General features: G+C 50.3%; 1 protein-coding gene across 9 annotated transcripts in view; it reads left to right on the top strand.

Annotated features, from left to right (window-relative positions):
- EXD3 (exonuclease 3'-5' domain containing 3) overlaps positions 1-22443 on the top strand; it is a 250109-nt gene that overhangs the window by 47350 nt on the left and 180316 nt on the right. For 5 of the 9 annotated variants that reach the window (XM_026796356.2, XM_074556342.1, XM_005491855.4 and 2 more), the window contains one exon: positions 7922-8034. In XM_026796356.2, coding sequence (XP_026652157.2) covers positions 7998-8034 — 37 coding nt within the window. In that variant the 5' untranslated portion in view covers positions 7922-7997. Of the gene's footprint in view, positions 1-7921; positions 8035-16362; positions 16493-21045; positions 21245-22443 lie in introns of those variants that run through there. The other 4 variants (XM_074556339.1, XM_074556344.1, XM_074556345.1 and 1 more) reach the window with 2 other exon arrangements.

Below are 22443 nucleotides of genomic sequence, written 5' to 3'. Positions count from 1 at the left end.
CAGCTCCTGTGAGTGACTTGAAGGGCAGAGAGGGAGAGAAGCAGACCAGGATGGAGAAAATTTAGCAGATTTCTAAAATTACTCATTCATCCTGTAAAAGCTTTTTGTTTATTGTTACATCTACATCTGGAGGTATTCAAGCAAAACCCTGAGGGAGAAGGAAGGCTTCAACACTAATAAAAATAACTAAAAAAGAAGGTAGAAAAAAGGTACTTTAATCAAAGACAAACCTTCCTCCCTTCCTTCTTCTGTAAATGCCACAGTTCATGAAATTCTCTCTGTTTCACCTGAGAATTTGCTGGAGCATGTGTCAGTGAGGAGGTGATTGCATTTACTTCAATTTACCCAACCTGTGCAGTGGGGATGTGAGTGCAGAGTGTGTGTGGGTGATCCCTGGGGACTCCCCCAAGGTGTGGGATTCGTGCAGAGGGGAGCTCAGCCCGTGTCCCTGTCACCGCTCTGACCCTGCCCAGCAGCTGCGCTCGGACACTCGTACCTTGCTGTGTGCCAGCCCAGAGCCCCCTGGTTTTGTACAAACCCTTTCAGCCACTGCTCTCATTCATGTGGCAGAGCTGCGAGCTGAGCCCCAGCCAGCTGTGCTCTCCTGGCAGGGCAAGGTGGGACAAACATCTGGCGACACGAGGGCTGCAGCTGCCATGGCCACTGCGGCCAGAGCCCGTCCAGCCAAGCCTTTAGAAGTGTCAGACTCCGGATGATACTTCATGCTTAGAAAAATAAAGCCTGAATATGCTTATGAGGGATAATAAAGCTTCCTCAGCCATCCAGGAGGGAACATTCAAACACTCCATGAGAGAGCTCTGGACAGATGTTGGTAATACTGGCTTAACACTGCTGCCTAAACTTGAAATCCAAGTCCTGGGAGCAGTCACAGTGTCTGAAGAACTCACACTGACGCAACCCTGGCTCTGTTTGGGAAGTGCTGAAGTCCTACATTGAGTCCTCAGAGGAGTTGTGCTCACAGCCTTAACAAAGCTGTTCTAGGACGGGAAAAAAGCAAGCCAAGTAAGCTCTTCTAATGTGAGAGAGCTCAAGAGAGACTGAGTTGTCAGCATTTAAAGTAACTCTGCTGGATCTCCTCAAAAGAAGGATTTACATGTTACTATTACAATCACCCTGATTATTTAATCCCCTGACATTTTAAAGTTTTTCAAATTTTTCTATATTATAGTGGTTTTCAGTAGTAGCCAAACTTTGGAATGAAATTTGTGAAGTGTCTTCAACTGAGCTATTTTTCTATTTGCTGAGAATTTTTGTTTACACATTGATTCTGGTGGAAATCCTGAATTGTCTATTTCCAAAGTTATTCCTTGGGTATTTTGGTTTTTTGTTTAAGGTCCTGGTTTGAAGGTGAAATGATCCTTTGAGATTCTTTCTCCTGAAGTGCAGACCCTTTGACAGCTAAGTATGGCCTGCATGTGTTTGAAACAGTTCTAGAAAGTGCCAGTCTGTTCAGCATCTGAGCTCTCCGTGCCTTACCCAGGGTGTGCTGTCACCTCCTCACAGCCTTCCCTACAGAAGCAGCAAGAATCAGAAAAATGCAGACAATAACAAGACTGAAAATCAATCTCTGAAGTTAACATATCCCCAACTATCAGGCGGCTGTTTCACTGTTGCCCATACACAGAAATTTCTGTTCTTGGTGTTCATTTTTCCCTGGGAGCTCTCCCGTGCAGCACAGCAGGGTCAGGGCGCTGTGCCTGGGTTCAGCAGGGTGGGTGTCCCTGTCACAGCCAGTGCCTTGGGGTCTCTGTGTGACACACTGGGGGTTGGACACGTCAGGCACATGACCAAGGTGTGTGTGGTCACCTCCCTGTCCTTCCTCGGTGCCGGGCTGCCCTGGTGGAGGGGGTGGCCCAGAGCCCCCCTGGCAGGCACAGCTCCTGTGTCGTGCTCAGGGACAGGGAGGGGTCACAGCTGCTGTGTGACACGGGTGGGGTGCAGACTGCTGAGGGAATCGTGCATCAGGAGGGTGGGACTGGCAGGTGTGTTCCCTTCCAGGGATGATTCCCTCAGGTGGATGAGGGGTCCCCTCCCAGGTACAAAACTTTCAGAAATAAGGGAGAGCATCGATGCTGCCTGCAGGAAACTGGGTAGTGCTGGGAGATAGAAAGGACAATAAATCCCAGAGGTTTTAGGCAACCCAGGGGTTTAGGTGAGCCCGGAGACAGGAGAGGAGGGCATGTCCCTGTATGGGCAGTGTGCGGCTCCCCGAGCAAACCCGGGGCAGAGGGGCCTGCTGTGATCAGTGTAATTTTACAGAAATATCTGAGCAGACAGATAAAACCTGCCAAGCTCCGAGCTATTAATGCAGCAAAGGGAGCCCAGGCCCGACCGGGTTTGTCAGCAGAGGGTGCCAGAGCCCCGCGGCTGCTCCGCGCACGGGGAGCGCACCGGCGAGCGCGCCGGGAGCGCACGGGGAATGCACGGGGAATGCTGCGGGGAGCGCACGGGGAATGCACCAGGGGCGCACGGGGAGCGCACGGGGAATGCACGGGGAGCACATGGAGAATGCATCGGGGAATGCATGGGAATGCCCCGGGGAGCGCACGGGGAGCGCATGGGGAATGCACCGGGCAGCGCACGGGGAGCGCAAGGGGAGCGCACGGGGAATGCACGGGGAGCGCACGGGGAATGCACGGGGAGCACATGGAGAATGCACCGGGGAATGCATGGGAATGCCCCGGGCAGCGCACGGGCAGCGCACGGGGAGCGCACGGGGAATGCACGGGGAGCACATGGAGAATGCCCGGGGAGCACACGGGGAATGCTGCGGGGAATGCACGGGGAGCGCACCTGAGCCCGAGCTCACCGAGCGTCCAGGGCTGCGGCACCTGGGCTGAGCCACCCCCGCGGCAGCACCGTCCTGGCAGCGCTGCCCGGAGCCACTCCAGGTGTGCTGGTCGTGTCCAGGGTTCGCTTTCCCAGTGGCTGGAGGTGATTGATGGGTGAGAAGAGTGAAATGAGCAGGGAGTTCTGGGTCGTGGAACTCTGCAGGCATGCAGGGAGATACATTCTTTGGTATCCGGGGCTTCCTCCTGGAGTTCAGGTTATACTTATGCCCTGGGGTCACAACAATTTGCTTATTAATGTTAGGAACTTGGACAGGAATTCCATAAAAAATCATTCCTGTCAAGCTGGTGGGCTTCACCATGCTGAGGGGACAGCCTTGAAAATCCAACAGACTTTGACAGACATCTGTTGATGTTTTGTCAGCTGCTTTCCAGTTTTAATGTCCGAGCTAATGAGGCAGAGGGTGTTCTCTGGAGCAGTGTGGCTCTGCTGGCTTCTGCCATGAGTGTTCTGCTCTGAAACTTCAGCACTTCCAATGCATCTTATTATGGCACGAATAGTGGGAAATTATTAAATTACTCCCATAAATTATCAAAAGTCAATAATCATTTAATAAAAATTCCATTCAAGTGAAGTGATCTCCTTAGAATAAGCTCCAATTGAATAAATTTATACAGGAGGCAGAGTCATGTCCTGGCCCCTTTGCTTCTGCAGTGCCAGTGGTCCTGGTGGTCCTGAGCAGCCCTCTCCAGGTAGGAATTTGTGGACCCCTGCTGGTTTCAGGGCCCTGGAGGGGAGGGAACACAGCCTGGGGTTCTTCACACAGGCCCAGAGTCAAGGCAGGCACTGGCTGAACACTGCCTGGTTTGAATTTTCTTTTTTATTTTTCCTTGTGTCAGTGTTTTTTTGTTCTATATCATCACAGCAAAGTGAAGTTTCCATTTCTGAGTAGTTAAAGATTTATGTGATAATGGGAAGTCTGTAAAATTAGGTGGAACTGCAGTTTGCATTTCAGCCTGAGGTGCAGAGAGGCTGCAGCCTCTTCATCACTTCTGCCCACTGTGAAAGAACATATGCTACAGACACAGCTTGTGAAAGGGCTTGGGAGGCAGGTCATTTGTGACACACTGCAGCCTGAGATGCCAGAATTTAAGCAGAGATTTTGAATGGTGTAGCTTTGCTGGGACATTGTGAAGAATGAAGCTTGTGTGAAGTTTGTGAAGGATGAATGCTGGGTTTGTAGCTGATGGGAGCTAAATTGAAGCTAAACTGGGTTTGAGTACAGAATCCAAAGTCTGTAAAAGCCAATGAAAAGGCACCCACGATCTTCAGAGGATGCTTTTGCAGGCACTACTAGAACTACAGCTCCTTCACCCATCTCCTAACTCGTGTTTTTTCTGGGGAGAGGTCCATGACAGTGGAAACTTCAGGGCAATGTGCAGCTTCCTCTGAGGGGCAGCTCCCATCTCTGCTCTGGGCCAGGGACAGCAGCCAGGGCACGGCTGGGGCTGGGCCAGGGCAGCTCAGGCTGGAGCTCAGGGCAAGGCTCTGCCCCCAGAGGGTGCTGGCACTGCCCAGGCTGCCCAGGGAATGGGCACGGCCCCGAGGCTGCCAGAGCTCCAGGAGCCTTTGGGCAGCGCTGCCAGGGGTGCCCAGGCTGGGGCTGCTGGGGGGGCTGGGCAGGGACAGGGGCTGGACTGGGGGATCCTGGTGGGCCCCTCCAGCTCAGGGGATTCTGTGCTATCTTTTTTAGCTGTGTATGCCTGTATGTTCTGTGACACCAAGGCAATAAAAGGAAGCTTGTAAAAATGTGAAATAGGCTTCAAAATCCCCATATGAAGACACCTACAAATAAGTACTGCTTTGCAGTGTTTGTTTTCTTGTTTCTAACGATTAAAGTGACTCTCACTTCACATTTTCAAATATTTCCCATACCCAGGCAGAATAGAAACCTTTTTTTGTGGGGACATTTTCTGAGAAGAGATAAGATTTTTTATATAGTCACTTCACCACATTTTTGAGCATTAAGGGAAGCACCAGCTCAAGCAGAGCTTGAGATACCAACCCAGTGCTGATCCTATGGAAGTTAACAGACTATCAGGAAAGAGACCTCCTGCTTTTCCCAGCATGGTCAGGAGCACCTTGTTCACTCCAGCCCAGCAATGGCCCTGCTTGAACTGAAATCACTCAGAAAGAAACCAGTGGCCCCCCAGTTCCCTGTCTGGCAGTGGCTGTGGCTTCAGCTGTTACTGAGAAAGCAGAATGGGAGCTCTGTTCACACTGTCTCCATCCACCTGCAGGTTGCTTTGCCCCTGCGGCAGTTGCAAGCAGGGCAGGTGTCAAACACTGTCCATCCATCCACCCATCCATCCATCCATCCATCCATCCATCCATCCATCCATCCACCCACCCATCCATCCATCCATCCATCCATCCATCCACCCATCCATCCATCCATCCATCCATCCATCCATCCATCCATCATTCATCCATCCATCCATCCACCCATCCATCCATCCATCCATCCATCCATCCATCATCCATCCATCCATCCATCCATCCATCATCCATCCATCCATCATCCATCCTCCATCCATCCATCCATCCATCCATCCATCCATCCATCCATCCATCCATCATCCATCCATCCATCATCCATCCATCCATCCACCCATCCATCATCCATCCATCATCCATCCATCCATCCACCCATCCATCCATCCATCCATCCATCCATCCATCCATCATCTATCCATCCACCATCCATCCATCCATCCATCCATCCATCCATCCACCCATCCATCCATCCATCCATCATCCATCCATCCATCCATCCATCCATCCATCCATCCATCATCCTTCCATCCTTGGTGTTACCAGACTGACTGTGTGCACCCTTATCTCTCCTGGCTGCAATACAAACCAAGTATTGCATGGCACCAGCCATGAGCTCGACATCACAATCAAGAGCTCAGCAGTGACCACACCTGCTCTGGAGAAAAGGCAGCAGTCCTTGGAGAAGCAGCTTGGCAGCTCTTTGCCTTTTCCTTTGGCCTTTTCCTTTGGCTGCTCCATGCTGGGTTTCCACACAGGGAATTGTTTGAACCAAGCAGGAGACACTCATGGCAGCAATTGCCTTCTTGTGGGCCATCACCCACCCCTGCACACTGATCACTGCCCCATCCTGCAGGACTGAGCATGTGCAGTTATCTTCTCCCTCTGGACACACTTGATTTAGACCTAATGGAAAAAGCTACAGACTGGATCCTGACCCCAGAAATAGCAGGCAAGGAATGAGAGATTAGCCATTCGAATGGAGAACAATGGAATTACATTTCATGTTAATTCCTGAATTACTCTCATATGATGTCAAAGAGCGAGGCTTGAGGGATTTCAGATCATGTCAAGGTCAAAAGAAGCCCTGAGGAGAAATTGTGACTTTTTTTACTGTTCAAAGGAATTGAAGTCCTCGAAGTGTCTTCTGGTGAGAAACTTCTGCTGTAGTAGAAGCCCCATCTTGGGGCTTGTTAGAGCTGCTCTAGATCTGGGTGTGATCCCAGGATGCTGCTGGAAGGGAAGCTTTGGTTCCCTGTCCCCCAGGAGTGCTCAGGTCCTGCTGGGATTCCCAGGCAGTGATATTTGAAAGGGGTGTCCTGGAGATTCAGTCCCAGCTCTGCCGTCTGCCCAAGCCTGTGTTTGTTGGTTACTGTGGTGGGGTCCTGTGGGACACAACCTGAAAGCCAATGCTTGTGAATGGGGAAATTCTTCCCCTTTGCCCAACTGCTGAGCAGAGCCAAATTCTTCAGAGTCCTGGACCATGAATCTGCCATTTCAGTGGGTTTGTGTTTTTTGACAGATCATGGATGAATTACAGCCCTTTTTGTTTTCTAGGAGACCAATGGGGCAAAGTGTGTTTAGGCTAAAACATATTTGTTCCATTTTTGGTATCTTCCCCTCATACACACGTTGTGGTTTTTTGGTTTGATTTTTTTTTTTTTTGGAGCTAAAGACCTTAAAGAAAGTGAGGGCCCTTTGCTTGCACAACATGTTGAGGTTAATTCAGACCCTCTGGATCATATCCACAGCTGCTTGCACTTGGCAGATTTGCTCCCAAAGGTGACTTCCCACTGTCTGCTGAGAATCCAAACCTTTTGAATGGCCCTGAGTGACATACCCCTCGTGTTAAACGTGGGGAAGAGACTTGCAGAGTCACAGATCATCTGTGGAGAGCAGGAGGCTGTTCCTGGGAGCCACCTGGATGCACTGCTTGTTCTGTGTTGTGTCCTGCTCCCTGGGCCCTCGCTTCCACTGCTCCACAACAAACCCAAGGTGCTGCTGTGCCTCCAGCCAGCACAGGGACTTCAATCACTTGTTGTTATTGCCTCTGTGTTTGTGTTTTTCTAAGCATTTGTGTTCCACCAGCACACTCAGAGTGAGTGCTCTCGAGGGGGAATTTCCTTCCTGGTAAACAATCCTGCAGTGTGATTCAGCAGGAAGGATGTGGTGGTTCAGGCACTGGGCTGGGATTTGGGAGACAGGGGTTCTGTTCCCAACTCTACCACAGTCAAGATGTGATGATGAGTGGAAGGGCAAGCAAACAAAGAGGAGGAGCTGTGTAGCTGTGGCAAAAACACACTTCCACATGGCCTGTTAGTCCAGATTGGGGTTAGGTAGGTCTGGGGTTTGCACAGAATCATAGAATTGGCTGAGTTGGAAAGGACCTCAGGGTCATCAAGTCCAGCTCTTCACCCTGTGCAGGAGTTTTGTTTGGCTACTCAAGTAAAGAGCCAAACTCCTGTTTGTGCAGTTCAAATCTGGAACTCAGCTTATTCCAGGAACCTAGCTGTGTTTTTAACTCCATGTTGTTTTGCCTTCCATGGGCTCTCAGATGCCACTTTCCAGGGCTTCTTGGTTGACTCAATTCAGTTTCCCATTGCATTCTCTGATCTTGTAGCACATGTCCTATGGCTCCTACACCAGGTTGTACATGCATGTAGGTTCTCCACTCTCCTGCTAAATTCAAGGACAACAGACTGCACACAAGATATTATCTTTCTCACACAGGGTGAAGTTCCTACAGTTTGACAGTAACTCTACATTTTCTTTCCAGAAACAAGAGCTTGGGCTGTATCTCTGAGTTTAGACCTCCAACCTCAGCATCTTGATCTGGTGCCGCCTTTGGGAAGATGAGTCAGGACAATTACTCAAGTGATCAGCCCACGGGTGAGTTTTCATTCAGCATGATTTGCTTTCCATTTATTTTCTTACTGCTGTTGGAGAAGAATGCTGAGTCACAAATAAAGCAAAACATGTGAATCAATGCCAAATTGCATGCCATAAAGATTATTGGATCTTTGAGGTTTCCTGTCCACATCTGAATATCAGCATTCTTAGAATTCTAGTCCAGGTTGAAAATTTTTCTAGCAATTTTTTTCTGGAAGTTCTCCCCAGTTCAGAACACAGGAGTTTTATTACTGTGTTAGACAACTCTTTCTGCTATTTGACATAACTTAGTTTTCTCATTAATTGCATTGGTAATTGGTTACCCTTTGCAGTAAGGAAGATGTGCACACACCATTGTATGTCCCGTCAAGTCTGAGGGTCAGGGTCCCTGCTGGAGGGAGAGCTTGGATAGACAGGAATTTGTTACTTCTGGCTCAGACCTGCCATAAATTTGCTCTCTTCTTCCATCCCCATCTTTGGCTGTGGGAGCTCAGCCTCACGGAGTGCTGCTGGCAGTTTGTGCTGGGAGAGGCGGATGCCAGGGGCTGTGCCTGCAGCCTCCCAGGCTCTGCTCAGCCTGGGCTTTTTTGGAAGTGTCAAGGGGCATTCTTAGCTCTGACGTGAGGGCTATTTTTTGACAGTTCCCATTGTTCCCCAACCTTTGTTCATGGGTGAAGTCTTTTTGTCTGAGGCCTTTGTCAGAAATAGAGGCTGTTAGGAGAGCTGTCTGCTCACAGGTTGGGGGACTTTTCTTTTGTTGTTGAATCCTGAGAATTTGTTCCTTGCTTTTACAGACTCGCTTGGGCAAACTTGCCCAGAAAAATGAGGGGATTGCTGGGATCTCCCCTTGCTGGGCCTGCAGGGAGAGGGGTTCCTCAGAGCCACCACCCATGTGCCCTGCTCTGGCTGTCCCAGGCCATGTGGCTGGGGCAGAGCAATTTGTGGTTCTGAACATCTGCCTACACTAACACCCTTGCCATCGTCCATGGGTTTGAATCTGGGGCTCAAAAATGGAAAATTTAGGAAAATTCCTGTGGTAGCATGAAATATCTATTGTCTAATACTCAGCATGTATTTTATTACTGTGAACAGGTGATGATGGCACATCAGGATGTCATGGAGATTCATGAATCATCCACAGAAGGACCTAGAGGCTGGGTTTGGGGAAAAAGGCATTCAAGTCTCTATAACATATCCTGGGTGCTTGTGAGAAATGTCTGGTCAGAATATTCACAGATTGCTCATTGCAGCCTTCTTTTTTGTAGGCGTCATAAGCTGTGGTTTGAGTTTAGATCCACTCTCTAAAACAGGCACAGGAATGAATCTGTCCAGAGGGACTAATTTTCCATGTATCACTCATGTACATTTTACACCTCCTGTTGAAGTGCTTAATCCTGATTGCTCTTGGAGTCAAGTGCTGAGTAGGACAGGTGTGATCACTGGTGATTTACATCCTGGCTGAGGATAGGAATCTTCCAATCTGGACCTCCATTTGTTCCGCTTCCAGCACCACCTATTGAGTTTTACATTGTTGGTTCATTTCATTCTCTGAGCTACCACTGGAGCTATACTTAGAGAGGAAGGATATTATAATCTTGTGAAAGATTAAAATACTGTTACTGTAATCCAGCTGGAAGGGGAGACCTTTTCTCAGGGCAAGAGACAGCCAAGGTTTTTCCCATTCTGTCCTCCCCTTGTATGCAGGAAGGAAGTACTGGCAAAGGCCCCTGAGCTTCCGGAGGGCTGGGGAGCGTTTCCAGACCCAGCCCTCGGCACCATCCATCAGCAGCCGCCAAACAATCGCTAACGAGGGGAAAACACCGTGGGATAAACAGGGAGCAGGGCCTGGGGAGAGGGACTAGGGAGAGAGACTGGGAGAGAGAATGGGAACAGGGCCTGGGGACAAGGCCTGGGGAGAGGGCCTAGGAGAGAGACTGGGGACAGAATGGGAGCAGAGACTGGGGACAAGGCCTGAGGACAAGCCTGGGGACAGAGACTGGGGATAGAGACTGGGAGCACAGCCTGGAGAGCGAGAGTGGGGACAGGGTCTGGGACAAGGCCTGAGGACAGAGACTGGAGAGAGAGAATGGGGAGAGAGAATGGGAGCACAGCCTGGGGAGAGAGAGTGGGGACAGGGTCTGGGGACAGAGCTTGGGGACACAGCCTGGGAGCAGAGCCTGGGGACAGAGTGGGGACAGGGCCTGGGGACAGAGCCTGGGAGCAGAGCCTGGGGACAGAGTGGGGACAGAACCTGGGGACAGAGCCTGGGAGCACAGCCTGGGGACAGAGAGTGGGGACAGAGTCTGAGGACAGAGCCTGGGAGCACAGCCCTGCAGCCCAGCACCAGCCAGCTCCTCTGGGGCTGGGCCTGGCAGCAGGCACTGCACATTGGCCACCCTTCCCTTTATCATTAAGTATCTCAATAATCAAGTTCCCCTTCGAAGAAGCATCTCAACAAATGAGAAAGGGAGGAAGGGAGGCGAAGGGCTGATGTTTGCTGAGGAGCTGCTGTGCTGGCAGGTGGTGGGGCCTGGGCCTGGGCCAAGGAGGTGCTGGGGATGCTGTGGGTGCAGAGCAGCCCAGGTGATGTGTGGGTCACTGTGGGTGCTGGGATGAGGCAGAGCTTTCTGTCAGCTCTTCGGGGCAGTGCTGAGGCAAAGCCATCTGTGATGCCTTAAGGAAGGAGGAACCAAGTCAGGTGGGGGCCTCACCTTTGACTGGATCACCTTTGAGTAGGGCTCTCTCCAAGAAGAGGCTCAGAACTGAATTGGGATCTTTTCCCTGTATCACTGCTTTTGTTTAAATGCTGCATTACAATATTTGGGTCATATTTTCAGATCTATCTGCTCTGTAACCTGTTTTTAACCATTCCTTAAATCAACTCTTTGGGTTTATATTTTTCAGTATGGCTTTAGTATCCTCACAAACTTTGAGCTAGGAATTTCTCGCTACAAGTACCAGAAGGGAGTTTGTAGTGAGATGGTGGTTTGGTCTCTTTTGCCCTGTGCCAAGGGACAGGCTGAAAGGAAACAACCTTAATTGCAACAGGGGAGGTTGAGATTAGATATTAGAAACATTTTTTTCCCTGAAGGAGTGGTCAGGCTCTGTGCTGACTACCTGCACCTTTTCTTCCCAGCCAAATGTGCCTTTCTGGGGTTCTTTCATTCCTTCTCCTCTGTTTCACATTTTTATTGTCCTTTGTCTGGGATTGCAGCAGGCATGGGGTGGGCAGTAATCTCCTTAAATGCCTCTACAACACTCTGCAGGACAGAAATAATTTTTTATTTATGGTGTATAAAGAATGCAGGATTATGGAACTCCTTTTTTAAAGCTGAAGGTATTTCTGCAGTGCTAACAGTTATTTTTAAATCTATCAGAAATGCACATAAGTAACAGCAAGTGAAAAAGAAAAGAAGAAGAAGTTCCTGGGGATGGGATGGATAATAAACAGTAGCCCTGGCTGTGTGGTTATGAAAACATTAACCCAAAAAATTTACCCATCTGGCCTAGAGCTGGAGAACATCAGGCTTCCCCATGCTCAGTGCTGGGTGTAGATGCTGGAAGTTGAAGCTGTCAACTTTAAAATAAAAAAGCCAGACTCAGCAACCTGGTCTCAGGTCCTGCTGCAGCCCCCCAGTCCCCAGCTGGAGGCATTGGGTGCTCTCATTTCCGTGTTTGGGAGAGCATTTGTGCAGCTGTGTGACTGTACACAGCAAAGTGCTCACGTTAACTGCATGCAGCATTTTGAAATTCCTTCTAGAAAATAACTGATTTTGTGTTTGCTTGTCCTGGGCATCCTGTTGGGAAGGAGGCACCACTGGAGTGGTCCTGGGTGCGATTCTGCTCAGGTCCTTCATGCATTGATCTCGTTGTTATTTCATTAACCTAATGATGCCCTGTGACAGCAAGGGGTTAAAGAGACAGGACTGGTTTGTTGGCAGTGTCCCGTGAAGCCCAAGGATGCCAGCTGGAGATGAACCCACGAGCAGTGAGGGGAACGTGGCACCCTGGAACAGGCACTGAGGGGTTGTGTCAGGACACTGGGCTGGAAGGACTGGGAATTCTCAGAGAAGGGAGAGCAGGCAGGGACTGCCAGCCTGGCCTGACATGTGGCTCTTGTGGTTCATGGCTCAAGGGAAGTCTTGGGACTGCCAGAGTCTTGGAAAAGACAAAGAAATAGGCTTGTGATAGTAAGTGTTCTTTGCCCAGGGATACAAAGGCACCGTGTGCCTGGGAAGAATGATGTTTAGATTGGATATGTGGTCACACAACAGAAACTGGTGGATAATGAAGGAGTTTTCCAGGAATTGCCTGCTGGTCTCTCCATTCCTCTTTGCAAACAGGCATGGAGTATAACAGCTGCTTCCACCCACTCTGGTTCTTTCACATAAATCTAGTGAAGAAAAGGGTCAAGTTAAATCCAACTGTCCCAAATACCTTCCCAAACCCTAGCAAGGTTCAGGTAACAAGGCTTGGTGGAAGAACATCCTGTGAAATCCAACAAGCACTATTTATGGGAGAAACAGGAGGTGACCATGCAGTGCCCTGGGAGGCTGCAGGGCTGCCCTGGCTCCTGGGCAGAGTGCAGTGTGCCCTGGGGGAGCAGGGCTGCCTGCAGCACACAAGCACAGCTGTAACACAGCTCTGAGCCCCGGGGCTGGAGCACAGCCCTGCCCAGGCAGGGAGGGACTCGTTTGTGCTGCAGTGGGAACCGGGAGCAGTGGACACGTCCTGCTCAGAGCCCGCACCAGGGCTTGCTGTGTGTGATTGTGCCTTCTTTTAAATTAAACTATTTTGCAAGCACTTCCTTCCTGCATTTCTCAGAAGGAGGGAGGGGGGTGTGCAAAGAATGTTGAACTGCCTTTGACAGAGGAGGAAAACTGAAGAAAACAAGAGATGCAATCCTAACTACTGACCTTTTACTTGAGCTTGGTGATGTTTTTCAGCAGCAGAGCCTCTGGGGAGTAACAGCATCCTCCTTGCTATTGTGCTGCCTGCCCAAAAAGGGGGCTAAAGTTCAGCTTTTATGATGTTCTTACTCTGGGCTTGTGGGAAAAAGGCCACATTCCCTTTCTTAGGTCATACGAGTGCAAGAGATGACAGAGTCCTACAGTCTAACCCCAGGGCAGGAGGCCAGTGCAGAATGGGACTGGGATAGACAGCTTGGTAAATACACTGCCAGCTTTTTCTCCTTATGGAGAGTCACAGCAGGTGGGAGGGTAATTTACATTGTTAAATTAAAAGGCACTGATTTATTTTATGTTGGTGTGTTATTGTTTCATAAGAGCATATGGGTTGCCATAACTTGTGATGGACTCTTGCACTTTATTGTTAAATCCTCCTTTTCCACTTTGGTCAACAGTTACTGGAAATGAACATTATCTACCAGGACAGAAACAAGAGGCAAATAAGCATAAAACAAAATTCCAACCTCCTCCCCAGCAAACTGGAGGTTTTCAGGGAACCCTTCACAGTTTTGAGGACTGGGATTATTGCAGTGGGTGTTCTCAGATGGTGTTCTTTAGCCCTAAACTGTTCCTGTACCTGGGGCCTAGAGAGACACGGGTCCCTTTGCTCACAGGCCCTGATCAGACTGTGTCTTTGAGCTGCCACGTGGTCTGACTGTCTTCCTTCCGTCAGCCACATCTGGTGTTTCTCTCCATTGAGGCTTCCTTCAGCCTTGTTGAGGTGCTGTTCAACCAACACTGAGCTGGTCTTTCCACATGGCATGATCCTGGCTGTGCTGTGCTTTCTGAAAGGCAGGGTCTGGGAGCAGAGGAGGTGGTCCTGCCTGGAAAGGCTGCCTATCATAAGGATAAATTCTGTTCTAAAATTAGAAATACAGTTTTAAAGTTTCTATCAGGCATACTGTTTAAAAAACAAATCTGGCTGATGCTGACATGAACCTGTGCACTGCCATCCTTTGGCAGTGCTGGTGACTCTGCTCTAGGGGCTCAGGGTGCTGATCAGCTCACAGTCCCCTCATAAGCAGCAAGCTGAGAAATCCTGTCCTGGGGCTGCTGTGTGAGTTTGCCTTCAGCTGCAGTCTTGTCTTCTTCATGGCAGAGCACATAAAACCTTCATGCCACTGAAGGATAGGTGTGACTACCTGATGTGCAGTCAGTACTGTGAGCTCTGGGTGATAAGGAAAGGTGTGTGTTCTGGCAGAATGGAGCAAGTGGAAGTGCTGACTGATCAAACAGCTGAATCACAGCTGCAAGTGAAGGGTCTTGCACCTGCCCTTCTCTCTCGTGCCCTTGCACCCATGCCTGGCACAGGTCACCTCTTTGTTCCTGTGCTGGTACCTTGGAGTTGGGTCAATTCCCTGGCCCGGCAAGAGCAGATCTGTGTTTTGGCCAAGTTCATTTTCTGTGGAGGTGAAGCAGAGGGGCAGCTCCCATCTCTGCTCTGGGACAGGGACAGCAGCCAGGGCACGGCTGGGGCTGGGCCAGGGCAGCTCAGGCTGGAGCTCAGGGCAAGGCTCTGCCCCCAGAGGGTGCTGGCACTGCCCAGGCTGCCCAGGGAATGGGCACGGCCCCGAGGCTGCCAGAGCTCCAGGAGCCTTTGGGCAGCGCTGCCAGGGGTGCCCAGGGTGGGGCTGCTGGGGGGGCTGGGCAGGGACAGGGGCTGGGCTGGGGGGTTCCTGGTGGGTCCCTTCAGCTCAGGACATTCTGTGATTCTAACGAGTATGAGTCACTTTGCTTTTGGACAGCTCATGTCCTAAGTAGAATATCTTGGCACCACGCAGGTGGTGTGATACAGGCAGGTATTTATTCAGAGTGCTTGGGGAAACATGCAGACACTGAGCCCACCTTTGGGTGGCTGTTTTAGGGGCACAAAAAGGTGTTCCCACCTTACTGGGGTACCCCATGCTGTGGCAAGGTGAGCTGTCAGACTATGGCCAGAGGAGGCAGCTCACCCACCTTGTTCTATTTCATTTATCTTTGGCACTGAGCCTTGCCTTTGGTGTGGCTTCCAGTTACTGTCCCTCACATGTGGCAAACACAAATACCCAGTGACCTGAGCGTGCAGGCAGATGTGTGGGCTCTGAAGGAGAGAAATAAGGTGCTTGGAGCCTGTTAACTCTCTGGCATTTCTGGTTATCACAGTGAGGGGTGGAGGGAAATGAATGCTGTGAAAACAGGCCTGAAGATGAGGGAGGTTTGCCACAGACCTGTGACAAAAAGCCCAGGGCAGTGGCATTCAGGTCTGAAGTGTGTCTGGTCAAGGCAAGATCACGGCTCCTGAAGATTATTTAATATTTCTCTGTCTTTCTGGCCCACAGGTTTTGATTTTCATATCTGCCAGGACTTGCCCATGGTGCCCTGTGGTGCTGTGTGGTGCAGGTGCTGGCCATGCACTGCTGCCCCACTGCTCCCCTCATCCCTCAGCCAGCACTGAGTGGCTCTGGTGGCTGTGGAAGATCCACCATCCCTGCACCCCTGGGAGGTGCCCATTTCACACAGCTGTAGGCTTTGGCTCTACACATCGCTCATTTAACCTTGCTTAATTTTGCCTAATCTGAGAAGGGATCTCTTTTCATTTTCTGCTGGATGCACTTTGCACTGAGCTATACAGACATTGGGAGGGAGAAGAATTTGTCTAAATTGTTTGTTTTTCCTTGGGAAAAAAAGAAATGGAGATTTATGAGCAGTTTTCCCTCCCCAGGGCTCTCCCTCAGCAAAGCCCTGCTTCGGTGGCAGAGGTTTGCAGCGATTCAGCATGACAAAAGTTCACACAGTTCAGAACTCCAACAATTACAGAGGAGCTTTTCTTGGGATTTTTAAAATGTCCTAGACACAATTAAAAGAATTTCTCAGCAAGGAGAGTGCAAGCTGGGGACTCTCCAGCAGATGTAATCACTCAAGGAAAACTTTGTTTGGCTTGGCTGGGCCCTGCCTTTGTTCCACGCTCTTTCATCCCACCACCAGGCTTTGTCTCAGCCTTTGCAGTGTCTCTCTGTCTGTCTTTCCCTCTTTCCATCTGCCCCACATTCCGCTGCAGGCTGAATGGGACAGCCTTAACCTGGCTACTTCCAAGACAAACAGCAAGTCAGATGGAAAAAGGGGGGCCCTTGGCTGTCAGGAGGTTCTGTGGTCACTCACTTCCTAGAATTAAAGGCTGGGAGTTGATCTGTAAGCCAGCCAAGCCAGAGACAATGACTGGGTTCCCATTTTGTTCCTATGATACTGTCTTAAATATGTGCAATGACTGAGAAAACAAAATTTGCATAAAGCAGAAATGCACTTTCTCATGCAGATCTCTCCTACCGTGTGTCCTCCAGTATGGATGGCACAGGTGGCAAAGCTCAGCTGTTGTGTCTTACAGGGTTTTGGGAAGCGGGCCTGTTCTTAGAGAGCCAAGCTGTAACAACTCCTGGCTATGATGGGACAGTTTTGGTGGCCACATGGATGGGATGGGTACAGCTGCAATTCCGGTGTTGGACTGCCTGGTCCTGGTGAGTCACTTCCAGCTCAGGAGGTCCTGGGATTCTGTAAATCAGCAGGAGAGATGCATTAAAGCCACTGTGACCCCAGGTCAGTCCCAGTGTGTCCAGCCAGGCCCTGGTTTTGTGCCTTGGCTTTGCCCAGCCTCTGGACAGGGGTATTGCCTGTCCCACGTGTGACAGGGGTGTGAAGGTGCCTTCCCCTGCACCAGAACCACCCCTGGACAATGCTGCTGTGCTTTTTGGACGTGAGATTTTCAGCTTTAAACCGCAGAGTGCCGCTGGGCTGTAACCAGCTCGTGGTGATTAGAGAGCAGGTAATTATTGACTGTGTGGTTTGCAGGTTCTGTCACTGATGAAGCTGGGGTTAGAAGGGGGCAGATTCCCTCTCAGGCACTGAGGGACATTTCAAATGCTGCAAAGTGCCTCAGGTCGGGTGGGAGCCTGAGAAGTGCCTGTGAGCTGGTGCTCCTGGGCACAGAGCCCTTGAGAGCAGCCTGAGCTCTCTCTGTGCAGCCCCAGGCTGTGGCAGCCCCCACCCCCTGTGCCCACCCCCCCAGAGGGGCCCAGGCAGGGCTTGGGGTGGCAGATATCACACACTGGGCTGGCTCTCTGCTTTCATTCAGCGCTGGAACTCGGTACCACACACTAAAGAGCCTTTCCATTGGTATTCAGGGCTCATAGAGCAGCTCTGCACGGTTCCTGCGCCTTCCAAGGGAAAGGACTTTTCCATGCATAATTTAATCACGTTCAGCACGGCAGCAGTGGGTTGTGTTTTTTCCACAGAAAGTCTATAACATCCTATTGGTGAACTCCTATACTTGGAGAACTCGCAGTGCGCTTGCTTATCTCGCTCTCTCAGATAAACACCTCTCAGCATCCTGTTTTTCTTGTGCCATACGAACAGGAAGAGAGCGATTGTTTGAGATGTGCGTCAGTCAGAGCTGGAACCAGGCAGCCCCTTACCCTCCCCATCACCATGGAAACCACCAAATCCCTTCAAACACATTGGTGCTGAGCTGACAGGTATCCTGGCTTTTCCACTTAGGCCTCCCCAGAGCCATGATTTTAACATGCAGGACCTCTCAAAAATAAGGGTTTTTAATTTTATCTAGGAGGTGCAGCTATAAATTTCGGAAGGGAACAGCCATCACAATTTTTGTTTTAAGTAGCCGTGAGATCTTTAATTTGGCCATGGATTTGGTGCTAGGAGCAGTGGAAGGCAGCTCTGCAGTGGCAGTGGGGGGTGAGGGACTGGGCAGGTCCTGCCTGAGCCTTGCGCAGCATCTGCAGCGTGTCCTGGACAAGTGGCTTCAGCAGCCTTGGGAAAAGCTGTTCTGCAATCACTGCAGGGTCACCTGGAGAGCTCTGGGTGTGGAGAGAGCAGATCTGGGATTTGGGAGTGATTGGAACTGTTCCTGGAACCTCAGGATGGGATTTTCAAAAGCTGCAGCAGAAATATGGATGAAGAATGCATTGTTTGAAGGTTGTGAAAATGTGTCAGTGTCAGTGCTGGTCTAGTGGCAGGTGTCCCCTTCCCATGGCAGGGGAGTTGGAATGAGATGATCTTTAGGGCCCTTCAACAAACTAGTCTGGGATTCTACCAGAGATGGAGTTTTAATCTACCACTCTGAGATGTAGTCAGAGGAAGAAGGAGAAATTCTTTTAGCTTAGAGGTTTAACCATTGTTTTATTCAAGCAAAGCAGCAATTTCCCTCTGCCTCTGGAGGGCTTGGTTCGGCCGGGACAGATGGGTCTCCTCCACTTGGTTTACCCAAGTAAACATGTCACCTGTCCCCAGGTGCCACATCTCCACCTTCTGTGAGCACTTGCAAGGCTGGTGACTCCTGCCCTGCCCAGGGCCTGGCTCCTGTCCCCAGTGACCTGGGAGAGGCCCTGCCCCATTCAGCAATGTGCTGCTGCTGAAATGTGCTCAGGGGAGGAACTGGCAGAAGAAAAGCTGGGAATGTCTTTTATACAAGAATCAAACTATTGTTACTGTTCTCAAAAGAAAGTTGGATGGCTTCAAAATATGTACTACAGCTTTTTAGAATTACCAGGTGGGTTTTTTCAAATAAAACTACTTAGGACACACAGTTAAAGGTTGTTAGGTTTAGAACTTGGGGATTTCCAGAGATGTCTGGAGGCAAAAAATTAGATATAATTTTAGCTCTATGATAGTGCTCTGGATCTGATGATTCTTTCCCATCCTGTGCTTGAGTCCTCTGGGGCTGCTGCTGTTCCTGGCAGTCTCAGTCTCTTACATAATTAAGAAGTTTCCCCTTTTATTCTGGACAATATCAATTTTCTTCCCCTTTGCAGGGTTGATAAATTTGAAAGAAGAAATTGTTAGTTTTCTGGAGTGCTGTTTTAGGTGTTTTTAAAGTGAATTTCCATTTCTATGGAAGTGCCATTAACCCAGTGCAAGGGCATTCACTGGCTGTGACAGATCCCCCTGCTCCTGGCCTGAGGAGGTTGGCAGGACAGTGGGATGTGAGGAAGGGCTCATTCCAGGGCACTGATTGTTGTGCTCCTTCTGGGAACGTGGTGACTCGCTCCTCACCCTTCCCTCAACACCGAGCTGGTTTATGGGAACAAAACCCAATTCTCTTCATCACTGGAAAAATGCATGGATCTGGTGCCCAAAGGAAGTAAGGGTAGCCTGGCTGAATTTCTGAAGGAAAAGAAAAACTGTAAGATGAAACTGTGAGTTTTGTTTAAACAGCTTTGAACACAGGAGTACAAAGCCTGGTTTGGTCAGGATGGGGATCCAACCAGCTCAGGCCTTGAGCCACCCTCTGGCTGTGCCTGGCATGAGGGTGGAGGGAGAGGTGTAAAATGGGAAGGGAATGAGGGACTGCAGTGCTGTGCTCCCCTCCCACGTGTGTCCCCACTGTCCTGTGCCAGAGATTGTCATCCTGGTGCTGCAGAGCCCTTGACACTGGGGTTAGAGCCCCTGACAGAGGAGGAAGCCATGTGAGGGTATTGACCTGCACAAGGGTTACGATTGTTTCATTTTTGGGCTTTTTTGAAGTTGGATTTCATTACCTGCCTAGAAAGGAACCTCTTGGTGTTATTTTTAGAATTGCTATTTCTGTACAGATTGCTGCATTTCTTGTCCAGCCATGCACTGAAAGCATCCCCAGATGGCCTCTGTCTGTCTGGGGTGATGTCACACCTCGTTCGGGGTGACAGTGGGGGACAGCTCCTTCCCTCCTGGGCAAGGGAACTTTCTGCTGCCCAGGCTGGGTCATCTCGGGCACTGCAAGGATGTCCCAGAGCTGGGTGACTCCTTGGTGAGGTTTCATTTTCATTTGTTGAGTTGGCACTATCTCTGAAAGGCACCCTCTGCTCCCGTGCTGGGTGTGGTGCCCAGGTGTTGGAAGGGAGGGGATTCTGCCCCTCTGCCCTGCTCAGGTGGGACCCCACCTGCAGAGCTGCAAAGCCCTGGGCCCTGTGGAGCTCCTGGAGAGATCCAGAGGAGGCCATGGAGCTGCTCCAGGGCTGGAGCCAGGCTGGGAGAGCTGGGGGTGCTCACCTGGAGAGGAGAAGCTCCAGGGAGAGCTCAGAGCCCCTGCCAGGGCCTGAAGGGGCTCCAGGAGAGCTGGAGAGGGACTGGGGACAAGGGATGGAGGGACAGGACCCAGGGAATGGCTCCCACTGCCAGAGGGCAGGGCTGGATGGGATATTGGGAATTGGGAATTGTTCCCTGTGAGGGTGGGCAGGCCCTGGCACAGGGTGCCCAGAGCAGCTGTGGCTGCCCCTGGATCCCTGGCAGTGCCCAAGGCCAGGCTGGGCAGGGCTGGGAGCACCTGGGACAGTGGGAGGTGTCCCTGCCATGGCAGGGCTGGCACTGGGTGGGCTTTAAGGTCCCTTCCAGCCCAAACCAGGCTGGGTTTCCGTGCTGTTGCTGTTGCTGTTGTTGCTCACGTGTCTGTACACTCTGGGAGGGAGAGGAATGTGGATGCTCTGGGGGCTGATGTGGGGAGAGGGGGAGGAAAGCCCCTGTTTGCAGCACAGGGCTGGGGCTGTGCTGAGCCTGCCCTGCCCCACAGAGCATGGGGAGCAGCTCTCCAGGCTCTCCATTGACAAAAAGCACTAAGAAAATAAGAGGGCAATGTCACTGCCTGTTGTGCTCAGCCAAGCGAGCCTTCTCTTTTAATGAGAGTGCATTTTGTTTGATCTGAGCTTTTTGGGGGGAAATGATGAATTTTAGCCATTAGGAAAACAAAAGGCATGGTTATTTGTAAGGATTGTTTTATAAGAAGCATATGTGTGCTTTATTATTCTTGTGCTTGAAGTGTGGGGATTGTTTTCAGTTGGGAGGCTGCAGTAGAAGAATGTGAACTTCTGACTCACTTAGAAATCGAGCATGTATCAGCCAAATGCTGAGGTTCCTATTATGTTTTCATAACTCAAATTTCTCAGAATGGAAAGGATCTCACTTGCCCTTACTTAGAGAATGATTTTTGTTGCCATTGAGAAAGGCTGGCTTCTTTTCTAGACAAACTTCTCTTGCTTTCAATACACTATTCATTTCCCTTTTCCCTCTCCAGCAGGGCAGTTTCCCCATGTTCTGCCTGTGCACCTCATTCTCCCCCATATTTCTGTTTGAGCTCCTAATTCTGCCTTTTCAATAATGATGTAGTCAGCAGCACAGACAAGGTATGGCTTCACAGAGTGATCCCAGGAAAGTGTGGGCTCAGCTGATGGCACCTGAGGAGTTCTGGCTTTTGTCTAGAAGAACCAAGTGAGGAACATGAGGTGAGCATTGCCTGCAGAGCCAGATGCAGCCCCAGCCCTTTTGTGGTTGTGTGCTTCATGTAAGCTTATGCAAGGGTATTAGAGAACACACATTCAATAGGATTAATTCTGTGACACATGACTGCATGTTGGCACATTAACAGAGTAGTTCCAAACCAGAGTCTGATGGAGGAATTGCTGGCCTGTACCTTGCAAGGTGCATCACCGAGTTCAAAGTTTCTGTTAAACCAAGTCTGTCTGGAAGATGATAAAGAGCCACAAGAAGGCAAGCCTCTAGATACTGACCTCCTCCCTAAAGTGAAGCAAAATATTTCCTGCTGAGTGAAACAGCCACCTCAGTTGGACTGGAATAAAGCTTTGCCCCTGCTCTCAGTACAGGCAGAGAACTGAGCCGACTTTTCCATCTGAACAAAACATAAACTGTTCTGCAGTTCCCAGGGATGCCTGGGCCAGCTTGTGGCAGTGTGTTAGGTGATGTGACCTCTTTATTTCAGAGTCAGTCCCAGCTGTGGGAATCTTCATGTGCTGTGGAGAGGCCTCAGGGGCAGGCGAGCAGGAGGTGGCTGTCGTCACAGGGCTGGAGAAACAGAGCAGTCACAGCTGCCTGATGAATGAAGAAATGTGCAACCATTCATCTTGTACAAGGTTTCTGGTGACTGAGATTGAGCTGATGTTCAAAGTCAGGTGATTGCAAGTGAGCAACTCAGAGCATTTTGGGATATTTTCCCCTCCTGTTTGATGTAGATCCTCCCACTGATTGCATTAGTGTAGAAGGGGAATCCAAATGTGTGGATGAAGAGCTGAAGAAACAAGTAAGGAAAGCCCTTCTTTCCCTTGGTGAACCTGGACTCCCAGACCTCCCCAAAGGCTCTGTCTTTAATGTTAAATGGCAGGGGAGGTGTGTGGTGTGAGGAGCTCAGGGCTGTGGTGGCTGGTGTGCTTCCTTCCCTCCCGAGATGGGAAGGGCTTGGTGCAGCTGAGTTCAAAGCTCTGTGGATGAGGACACAGCAGCTCAAATGGACACTGAGCCAAGGCTGCAGTGAGCCAGACAGGCCAAATAATGAAGGACTCTCTGCATCTCCTTGCTTCATTTCCTTGCTGCAGGAGTTCAGTAAATGCACAGTTAGCCATTCTCATCATATCTGCCTTTTGTGGGAGGCACAGTGAAGGAATGGGCTGCTGGCATGGGGAGAGAGCCT

Source organism: Zonotrichia albicollis, chromosome 21 (genome assembly GCF_047830755.1).
Source record: "Zonotrichia albicollis isolate bZonAlb1 chromosome 21, bZonAlb1.hap1, whole genome shotgun sequence".
Taxonomy (NCBI): Eukaryota; Metazoa; Chordata; class Aves; order Passeriformes; family Passerellidae; genus Zonotrichia; species Zonotrichia albicollis.
Note: the sequence above shows the minus strand (reverse complement) of the source record. Positions and strands in the feature narration are given on the sequence as shown.